Source organism: Glycine max, chromosome 6, assembly GCF_000004515.6.
Source record: "Glycine max cultivar Williams 82 chromosome 6, Glycine_max_v4.0, whole genome shotgun sequence".
In the NCBI taxonomy this organism is placed as follows: Eukaryota; Viridiplantae; Streptophyta; class Magnoliopsida; order Fabales; family Fabaceae; genus Glycine; species Glycine max.
Window position 1 is genome coordinate 20,298,116 of NC_038242.2, and position 11,352 is coordinate 20,309,467.

Below are 11,352 nucleotides of genomic sequence, written 5' to 3' on the forward strand. Positions count from 1 at the left end.
GAATTCAGATGTTGTGGCAAGCCTGCACACTGCTGCTTGACAGAAGAAGAGCAAGATGGTAAACCTTGGTACTTTGATATCAAACGATACATCGAGGACAAGGAATACCCATGGGAGGCCTCTAACGATGACAAGAGAACGTTGCGAAGGTTGGCAGTCGACTTTTTCCTAAGCGAAAATATCCTGTACAAGAGGAACCATGATATGGTTTTACTTCGATGTGTGGATGCCAGAGAGGCTGAGCAAATGCTAGTAGAAGTGCATGAGGGATCCTTTGGAACACATGCCAATGGACATGCCATGGCCCAAAAGATTCTAAGGGCAGAGTATTACTGACTCACTATAGAAAATGATTGTTGCATCTATGTGAGGAAGTGCCACAAGTGTCAGGCCTTCGCCGATAATGTCAATGCTCCGCCCATACCTTTGAACATCTTGGCAGCGCCTTGGCCGTTCTCTATGTGGGGTATTGACATGATTGGAGCTATTGAGCCCAAAACTTTGAATGGACATCGCTTCATTTTGGTCGCCATTGACTATTTCACCAAATAGGTTGAAGCGGCTTCATACGCTTGTGTGACTAGGAGTGTGATGGTTAGGTTCATCAAGAAGGAGATAATTTGCCGGTATGGGTTGCCCAGGAAGATTATCATCGATAATGCCACCTATCTAAACAATAAAATGTTGAAGGAAATGTGTGAGGATTTCAAGATCCAACACCACAATTCTACGCCTTACAGGCCTAAGATGAATGGGGCAGTTGAGGCCGCTAATAAGAATATCAAGAAAATAGTCTAGAAGATGACCGTGTCATACAAGGATTGGCATGAGATGCTCCCCTTTGCACTGCATGGTTATCGATCTTCGGTGCGCACATCGACTGGGGCAACCCCTTTCTCTTTGGTGTACGGGATGAAGGTTGTGCTTCCGTTTGAAGTAGAGGTTCCTTCTTTGAGAATTCTAGTCAAATCAGGGTTAGAGGAATCGGAATGGGCCCAAACTCGCTTTGATCAGTTGAATCTTATAGAAGGTAAGAGGTTAGCCACCATGAGCCATGGACGACTGTATCAAAACCGAGTGAAGAACGCTTTTGACAAGAAGGTACGGTTGTGCAAGTTCAGCGAGGGAGATCTTGTCTTGAAGAAGGTATCACAAGCTCAAAATGACCAAGGGGGAAGTGGGCTCCGAATTATGAAGGAACTTTTGTTGTAAAGAAGGCATTTTCGGGAGGGGCATTGTTGCTTGCCAGCATGGATGATGAAGAATTGTCTTCGCCCATGAATTTTGATATCGTCAAACGATATTATGCATAACACCTAGGGCAGTTAGAAGGTTCAATACATGATTGTTCTCCAAGGACTCATTGGGATCTCCAAAGTCTTAAAATCCTTTGTAAACCATGGTCGCAACAATTAATAAAGGTGGATTAATGATTTGCATCTTAACCTCCTATCTTGTGTCTTTTACTTCTTAAAAACATACACTCTCGATCTTGCCTACTGAATTCGAAGCCATTTGGCCCGATCAACTGGGTGCCGTAAGCGTTTTAGTAAAATTGAACACGATAACACCTGCTTAATTGTTGCACTTAAACATCCAAATCATAAGCATGCATGCATTCACATCTTGTCATCCTGCGAATTGGAGGATGAATAAAAAGTCATTTTGAGTGATGGTCAATACCACACCAAAATTGAGACAAGGGTAAGTGAAAGGTAATGCAGGCATTTTGTGGTGTTGTTTCACATTTTTTTGCATGATGCCATTTCCTTTGTTCAAAGCTTAGGGGCAGGTATGAGCAGGTGCTAGGCCCATGATCAATCAATCATCATCCTGCATCCGGCTAAAGACGTTAAAGAAGCGTTCCTAGGAAGTAGCCTAGTATCTCTAATTCTGCTCTTTAAAATTTCTGCCTTTATTTATTTGTTTTCCTAAATTATATTTGAATTCAGCTAAGTATATTTACAACTATAGGATTTTAGAAAATATATGCCTAACAAGGAATAATCCAAATTTTTGAAAAGGGATTTTGCAAAAAAAAAAAAAGTGAAATCATCCACTGGCCGAGCGTGTCCGACGCTGGTTTTAAAAAGAGGGGGGGTGAAGCCATTCTTCACCCCATTTCTTCCCCAACATTCAAAATCACCAAGTGCTTACGGGAACTTCTGAATCCAGCAGCCCCAAGTAAGCCATTGCACATTTTTGCTTTCATTTTCTACACTTTTGTTCATCTCCTACAAGTGAGTACCATCCCCTTTGAATTTTAGCTTTCCATTATGGTATTTTAGTGTTTTGGTTGTCATATTCTTTGCAACTTTGTGAGACATTTTGTTTATGAATCCATGCTTTGATTGTTTGATTTGGGGGGCTGTAAGGGATGGCCCTAGGCCTACCTTGGATTCTAGTATGAATTGGCATGTCATATTATCCCCGTTCCTCATTTTTTCATGCTTGAACATGCGCCCACCAACCATTCGATGAAATGCCTCAATGACCATTGCATGTGATATTGTGAAGTTTGAATTGTCAGATGAGTTTGTGCATGTATGGCTGTCATTTGGAAGGTGTGGACAGCTTAGGATGTTAGGTTAAAATGCCAAAAGCGTGAGTTAGGCATAGAAATCTAAGTTTTGTCCTAGGTGCAAAAATGTATGAATTACATGAATATGGGAGCATGATTGTTTGGATTTAGACTAATATTTGAACTTGTTACACCATGATGGGCACCTTGCGTCTAGGTAGCTAAAATTATTTTCAAATATATATATATATATATATATCATAAAATAACGTATGCACCGATGTATGATTGTTTCCTAATTGCACGATGACACTTGCTTTTGGTGAAAAGTAATATGCACCATTCAAATTTGTTTGGCTTTTGTTGTGTTTGAGATAAATCAAATGATGGTTGGTGTTTCATGCAAACTAACTTTGTGAATGTGTCCTTGCAAGAAATGGCTCCAAAGAAGCTTCCAGCTAAGAGGGCAAGGAAAGATGCCACTGGAGAAGGTTCCAGTGCAGCCCCACAAGTGGACGTGGAGTTTGACAAACATCGGTTCCGAAGTGAGGAACACCAGCGCCATTTTGAGGCAATTAAGGGTTGGTCGTTCCTCAAGGAGAGGCGGGTCTAGTTGAGGGAAGGAGAATATGCTGAATTCCAGGAGGGAATTGCTAGGAGGCAGTGGACTTAACTTGTGGAACCTATGGCTAAGTATGATGCAGAACTAGTCATGGAGTTCTATGTCAATGCATGGCCCACGAAGGAGGGAGTCAAAGACAAGTGCTCCTGAGTGCGGGACCAATGGATCCCCTTTGATGAGGATGCCATTAATCAGTTCCTGGGACATTCATTGGTCTTGGAGGAGGGCCAACGCTGTGAATTCAGTTAGAGGAGGAGCCAGGCCTTGGGGTTCGATGAGGAGGCCATCAGTCAACAGTTGTGTTTTTCGGGGCAGGACTTTTCCCGAAGCATGGCAGGGAGACGGGTGTGGATCATGCACACTAGCATGACCACCCTGACACAGATCTAGATGACATTACTGCTCAACAACATCCTCCCTAGTAATCATAATTCTAACCTACCCCTGCCGAAGTGCCAGCTGGTCTATGCCATCTTGACCCAGGTGAGTGTTCATGTGGCCTAGTTGATCTCAGATGCCATATATCAATTTGTAGGGATCACGCCGCCTAGACATCTAGTGGACCCAGAGAAGTCCAACAGAGCACTAGGGTTTTCGGCTTTGGTCACGGGCCTCTGCCAGTTTTATGGGGTACCGGTTACTCCCACCAAGCTTATCCAGCCTCCCATTAACAGGGCCTTCATAGAAAAATATTGCATGCCAAGGCAAGTACAACAAAAGGGTCAAGCACAGTAGCAGCAAGAGGAGCACCAGCAGAGCTAGGACCTCAATCCTTTCCCGTGGCATACCCCCGAGCAGTTTGGGGCCACAGTTGCATGGCCTGGAGATAGGCCCAGTGTTCAGACAGGGGCAGGATCCGTAGGGACCTCCAGAGATGGAGATGGAGCACAGGATGATGATGACATAGCCGATGGGATGGACTTCTTTCTTTGAGGAGACATAGTTGCTTGGTCGGGATCGACTAAAAACTGTGAACTCATCTTTATTTCGTTTTTATCGCTTTTGGTATTTGTTTGTTATCTCATTGTGATAGAACTGGACTTTGTGTTATCGCTTTCATTTTTTGTTTGTTATCTCATTGTGATGAAACTTTATCGCTTCTAGCGTTTTGTTGTACTATTGCATTGTGATGGTTTGTTTGAAAAAAATAGGATCTTGTGTATGGTTTCTTTTCCTTTTGTTCCTTTGATAAGTGTAATCTCAGGTAACAACTTTGCCTAGGTTACAAACTTTTTCTAAAAAAAATTAAAAACCAACGTGCTTTTGAAAAAAATGATTGCCAGTTTTCTTTCGAAAATTCACGGATCGAAATGCGAAAGGTTTTTGAAAAAAAGAAATGTGCACCTAAAGGGTGAACACAACGAAAGATTTTCTCGAATGCCAAAATGGACTCGGATGTTTGTATGACTTGATAAAAAAGAGCAACCTTTGAAACACTCGTTTGATTTGAATGGGGAAACAAACCCTGAGCCTTAGTATTTGCATGGCCACAAAGCCTTATGTTTGAGTGTCCACATGGATGCGTGCGATGATTATTTTTGCATGAATTTCTAATTGTCATAATACGCGCTTCATGGAAATGATATGGGCATTCCTTTATTTCTGAGCCATTTGCTAAACAGATATTTGTTCGCTCTTCTGCGATGCTAATCGACAAGTGTACCGAGTCGCACAAGTAATATAAAACGGTAAGAACCGAGTATCAAATCCACAGGAAACTTGTTTCACTCAGAAAATATACGTTCAATAACCAAACATTTGTACACCATCAAAAGCAAAGTAAATGTCAAATTGGATCTTTGTGTGAAAATCTAGTTAAATACAAACTAAAATATCTAGAAGTTGAGAAGTAAAAAGCATTGGGTTGTTCTACTAAGTCTACCTTGATGTTGTTAAAGATTTTTCTATATTTAATGTTATCCTAGTGTTCTTATGCTGATAATTTACCCAAACCAAGATCCCTCGAGTGAATGGGCCTAACTATCTTTAAACCTCATCCTTGATCCCTCAACAAACTTAGCCTAAAAGAGTTGCATTAATTTTACAGCATAATATGGACTAGATCGCTGCACTCCATTCCTAGACATACAGTTTTCTAGCTTGCTCTATCAAGTTCTAAGGCTTTAAAGCACTTTTAAATGCTAAAAATCCTAACTACACATACAAATGGGTGATCAAGCCACAAGCATGCAAAAATAAGCATAGATAGAAGCAATGAACACATAAAAACAACATTAAATAGATAGTAAGAGAATTTTACATCAAAGGTTCAGCAGAACTCCCCAACAAGAGGTTTAGCCTTCCATTACAAGCAATGAACTTTCAGTACAAAGGATAGATTTTGAGGGAAGAAAATGGCTAAGAATGGTTGAGGATGTCTCCTCCAACCTCTAGAACCCTAATCTCACTCCTCTAACCTAAACTCTCTTGGAGGCTTCGTTTCTGACGCTCTAGCTTCTCCCTTGGCTCTATTTTTCAACTCCTCTCTTTAGTTTCTGCCAACTTCAGTGATTTAAAGGCTCCTTGACGTTTCAGATTCTGAAGGCTCGCTTAGCGAGATTGGCTCGCTAAGCACGAGTTAGTGAAATTTGGCTTAGCGAGCTGGGCGCGCTGAGCGTGAGAATAGATGAACGACTTGCTGGGCGAGCTTGCGGCGCACTGGGCAAGCACAACTCTGATTGATCCTCTTCTAGGGTTTCCCAACATGCTAAGTGAGTTGTGTGCCTCGCTTAGCGGATGTCACTCGCTAAGCGCATAAGGCTCGCTTAGCGAGACACCAACTGCTTGAACCTTCTCTTCTTTTAGCCTGAAATTAAAGTGGTTTTAACATTAATTCACAAAATGGGAGTATCTACTATATAAAATTAAACTAAACATGAAAATATGTACAATTTCTACAAAAAGAACCATAAATTGGAGGAAAGATGCTAATTTCATGCAACTATTTAGTACAAAAGTTAGTGGTAAATAACGACTAACAAACTCCCCCAAATTTACAATTTTGCTTGCCCTCAAGCAAAGAAATAACAATTTACTTGTCCTCAAGTGACAGAATTCACAGTGGTTACTCAAAAGAAATGTGTTTGTTGTAAAGCATTCAATCACATAACACAAGTGGCAAGCAATACTTCAACCAACAACGTTTCATAAAGGTATGCAGAATTTTAAAGATATGCATATGATCATTAAGCAGCATAAGTGAAATAATCTAGAAAGCAAGACAGGTATCAAGGAAGGTTCATCTAGCCTAATCCTCACGGTCATTGTTTCTCTCATAAGCACAAGTGTTTAAGGCAATTCTTCAATTCAACAACCAACACAAGTCTCAACTTTTGCATTTCATCTCATGACATACAATCACAAACACATAAATTGAATATGAAGGACTTTCTTGGCTTGTAATGAGGCTGGGCTACAAATAATTCATGGTTTTTCTAGGATGCAAAAACATAGGTTCTAGGAGAGCATTCATCCTTAGATCAACTTTTTTTTCCTTTTATTCCCAGCTTCTATTGAAATGCCACAAACATATAAGACACTTAACTTAAGTAACAACACACACAAACTTGCTTATTCTTGAAACCCTTCTTTTTTTTTATTTTAGCAGTTTTTACTTACTGCTTCTTGACACAATTTTCCTGTGTGGATGTTACTTGTCTTACCACAATTATCATCACCCAATATCTTCCCCGAAATTTAGGACAAATCTGCTTTGAACCATGATGCTCTCCTACAACCTAAAGAAAGGTAGATGGAGACTATAATTCACAGGCTCAAGGTTCAACTCAATCAATCATATTTAAGCTCAAAATGGGTGCAAAGGATTCATCATTCTTGAACAGGGTAAGTTGTTTGGCTAAGTGGTTAATTAATTAATCATGGCCTTCATCATTTCCAGAATCATGCATTCATTCAATATTCCAAGATTCAAGCAAAAATCGATACTCAATGCTAGTCGTTCTCTCACAATTAGGATTCACACAACTCAACGGGTTATGGCTAATGATTGCCTTCACAATTTACCTGTCAAACAAACTAACATTTTCACTCACATTCCTAATTCATGTTCTTTCTCTTCTAATTACCGCATACTTATTCAAGGCACGTGATCTAACATCGCAATTCACTCAATTCATGCAATCAATCAATTTCAAAATCAATCACAAACACCAGAATTTTAAAACCAAAACAATCCACTGCATAAAGTAAAAAAAACTGTAAATTGTTCCAAAAAGCTGCAAAATATGCTAAATATGTAAATAAACTAAAACTGAAACTCAAATTAAAAAAAAATTGTATCTAAAAAGCAGGAAATAAATCAAGTTCTGTCTTCAGGCATCCTATGCTGGTGTAGGATCATCCTGAGGTATGGAGGGGGCATCCTGGGCTGGCAAAGATGTATTTGGTGCTGGAGTGGGCCAGGGATCCTAGGAGCTCTGTGCTGCTGCCATGTCTACAACATAATTTGTATCTGCAGTGCCGTCTCCCTCCTCAGGTGCCTGAGATGGTGTGGCAGCAGGGGTAACCTATAGAGTCTCCTCCAGTGTGGCCTTAGGCATCGCCTCCGGCTTTGGCTGCAGCTCCTGGGCTGTAGGAGCTTCACCTCCCCCTAGAGGAGAAGGCTGGACTCTTGGCTAGGCCACCTGGGCCGTAAAGTCCTCTATGCTCATAATAGGCCAATGTTGAGCCAAGTCATGTATACTCTGCATCACCAGGCATAAGCCATGGTGGAGGCTCTACAGCATTGGCACTATCTGGTCTGAGCTCTGCATGGAAGTGTCGAAGGGTGCTGGAGTAGGTGTTGGTGGTGGTGGAGCGGGAGCAGAGAGAGCAGAAGAAGAAGTATCAGGTCCTCAATCCTGAGTCTTGCGGGTCCCTGGAAATGTGATCATGGGATCATCCAGGTTCCAACAATTCTTCCGGATATATGCCAAATTAATGGCGGGGCTCAAGGACTCGAAGGTTAGTGAATCAGACACGACTCCCCTAGCGATGCAGAGAGCAGTGATGAGAGTGGGGAATCCAAGCTTGGAAGAGTTGGACTGAGCCATTTGTGAGATCTGACCAGAAATGAATGAGCCCACGTTTATATCCATCATCGTGACAAGTCCGTAAACCAACCTCGCTCTGTCCATATTAAGATCGGACATGTGAGAAGTAGGGGCGAGGTTAGAGTAGGACAAGACGCTCCAGGTCTAAGCAAGAGTGCTCAAATCCTCCCTCAAGTGCTTCCAGGGCGCTCCCTCAACATTTAAAACGAAACCATGCCCTGGAATACAAAGCTTGGCAGTAAGCTCCTGAGGATCTAGATGCGTGCTATAGAACTTGGTGTAGGTGGTGTAGCACTCCTCGGGCTCCAGAACCACCGGGGTCTCCAGGAATGTGTTCAGGGAATCCCCATCAAACTTTATAAGCTTCCCCCATACTTGGACCTGCCCCGAGGACTTATCCTCTGGATCATATAAATTGGCATAAAACTCATTGACCAGGGCCACATCTATATGACCATCAGGCTACCTAGTCAAGGCTTTATGCCACTGCCTCCTTTCAAGCTCCCTACAGAACTCGTCGTACTCCATAATGAATAAGTTAGCATTCCTCTTCGGAAGGATGTTCCAGGAGTGAACGTTCTGCTCGTATCTCTCCCAAGCACCCTCAGAGATGAATCTGTTCGTATCATAGGGCTCCTGGGGTCTGGAGGCGGTTGATTTCCTCTTCCTAGAGGCCATCTACATCAAAAGAATCACAGGAATTGAAATTAGACAGGTTTTATTCAAAACTAAAAGCAGAAAAATGAACTGGCGTTTAGCGAGACAAACTCGCTTAGCATGCCTTTAGAAAATAATATGATACGCTTAGCGCACAAGGCGCGATTGGTGCAACTACTGAAAAATAAACACTCTGGCTAAGCGAGACACACTCGCTTAGTGGACACAACACAATGGCTAAGCGAGCATGGCTCGCTAGGCCTTAATTCTCTAACAGAGAGCTAATTGTGCTTAGCGAGATAGGCTCGCTTAGTGCGACACACTACACAGGCTTAGCGCCAGTAGGCGCTTAGCCTAGCTTGACCATTGGAACATAATTGGCTTAGCAAGACTGGCTCGCTAAGCCTTATTCAAAAACAGAGAAGAAATTGTGCTTAGCGAGCATGACTTACTTAGCGCATGAACAAAATTCAAAACAACTGAATTACCTTAGGCTTAGCAAGATTGACTCGCTTAGCCCAAGCTTATTCAACATCAGAGGCATGGTGGCTTAGCAAGCGTGGCTCGCTTAGACGCAAACAGAATACCAAAAGCCTTATAGAGTCTGACCTAAGTAAGCTAACCCATTTAGCACGGCATGCTGGCTTAGCAAGTTCATACAAACTCAGAAATTAAAACTGGAAATTTAAACAGTCGTTAAGCTGAAGTGCAGTGGTTTAGCGAGTTCATACATAAAAGCATAAATTTAAACAAAAATGATGAACATGCTTAGCGGGATAGGGCCGATTTAGCGAGTTCATCAGAAAACCCAAAAATTCATCCTAAATTGATGAACTCGCTTAGCGAGAACATCGAAATTTCCAGAAAATATTGGGGCTTCGAAGCCCCTACTATCCAATTACTTTCAGGCCTATTACTCTAATCAAAACACATGAAATGAACCTACATTATACGCGACATTAAAGCCCTAACAAAGTGCTATCTCACAACTAAGCTATCAACAACAACATCAACACAAAATCAATAATCTCAGAGAACACAACAGGCTTCTATCCTAGGGTTCAAAAATAGAAATTAATAGGGTAAAGTTAGAAGTACTTACTTGGATTGCAAAGGTTGGTGAGTACAAATGAGAGCAAAAGAAGCATAGAATGCAAGCTGAATACAGTGCAGGGAATGCCAATGATAGGGAAAAGGAGGTTATAATTTATGGACAAAGTAACTGCCTAAGGCAGTTATGTCTTATTTTTGGCAGTTTTGACTGTCTCGCTTAGCGCGAGTGACTCGCTAAGCGAGCACTCGGTGACATTTAAATTTCCATATTTTAAGTTCATGCGCTTAGCGGGACAGGCTCGCTTAGCCTAATTCAAGAATTAGAAAACCCGAGAAGGATTTGGGTTTAGCGCAAAGGTACGTGCTTAGCGAGTTCTACAGCTCTGATTGATCTACAACTTCCGCTAAGCGGGACGCGGTCGGCTTAGTGAATTTAAATGCCTCAAGATACAGTAGTGGGGTCGTGCTTAGAGAGATGGTCTTGCTTAGCACAATGCCATTCTAGAGAGATAATTGGGCTTAGCGGGTATGACCCGCTTAGCCCAATTGGCATGGGGGTCCAGGCAGAGAAATATTTGCGCTTAGCGCACAGATGCGCTTAGCGAGACTATGTGTTACTCTTAGCAAGATGACTTGCTTAGCCCAATTCCATTAAATGCAATTCCAGAGAGGTTTATGGGATTAGCACAACTATCTCGCTTACCGAGACCCCTTCAACCAATGGGTAGGGGTTGGCACGCTTAGCGCGAGTGAGTACTCGCTCAGTGCATGAAGGATGATTGGCTTAGCACACAGGGCGCGCTAAGCGAGTGGATGACTGAAAATTTTTTTAAGTTATTTCCACATCCACAACTTCAAAGAAGCATAAGCAACCCCTTGTATCATACAAAGCATGCTGATGACTTACTCTAGCAATCACAAACAAGTTGAAACCTAACTATATGCAATGATTAAGAAAACAAGGAAAAAGAGCTGGGTTGCCTCCCAGTAAGTGCTTCTTTAACATCACTAGCTTGACGCACGTTACCTCTAAGGGTCTTGTAATTGCATAATGATGGTTAGCCTCTCAATGTTCCCACCATGGTACAGCTTCAATCTCTGACCATTTACTATCCATGTTCTATCCGGAGTTTCTGATTGAGGGTCGAATAATTCCACTGCTCCATAGGGTTTGACTTCCTTAATGGTGAAAGGTCCAGACCATTTAGACTTTAGCTTGCCTGGAAACAACTTCAATCTTGAATTAAACAACAACACTCTGGCCTAAAGTCTTTCTTGAGCAGCTTCCTGTCATGATAGGCCTTCACTTTTTCTTTGTACAACCTTGAAGATTCATAGGCATTCAATCTCATTTCTTCTAGCTCCAAGAGTTGCAACTTCCTGTTTTCCCTTGATAAAGCCTCATCAAAATTAAGAAATTTCAGAGTCCAGTATGCCTTGTGTTCCAT

At 41.9% G+C, this 11,352-nt stretch overlaps 1 protein-coding gene across 1 annotated transcript; it reads right to left on the minus strand.

Moving 5' to 3' along the window:
- Positions 1–10,933: 10,933 nt before the first annotated feature.
- On the minus strand, positions 10,934–11,352 carry LOC102666044 (uncharacterized). Its single transcript, XM_006582510.1, has 2 exons — positions 11,228–11,352; positions 10,934–11,141 (listed from the first exon to the last, which is right to left on the minus strand). The coding sequence occupies exons 1-2, from the start codon at positions 11,350–11,352 to the stop codon at positions 10,934–10,936; spliced, it is 333 nt and encodes a 110-aa protein (XP_006582573.1).

What these genes read in the sequence shown, in the direction of transcription:
- LOC102666044 (XM_006582510.1), bottom strand. Translation starts at nt 11,352, where the DNA reads ATGGAACACAAGGCATACTGGACTCTGAAATTTCTTAATTTTGATGAG. An exon ending in AATGCCTATGAATCTTCAAG is followed by an intron (nt 11,142 to 11,227) that starts GTTGTACAAAGA and finishes GTTTAATTCAAG; the next exon opens with ATTGAAGTTGTTTCCAGGCA.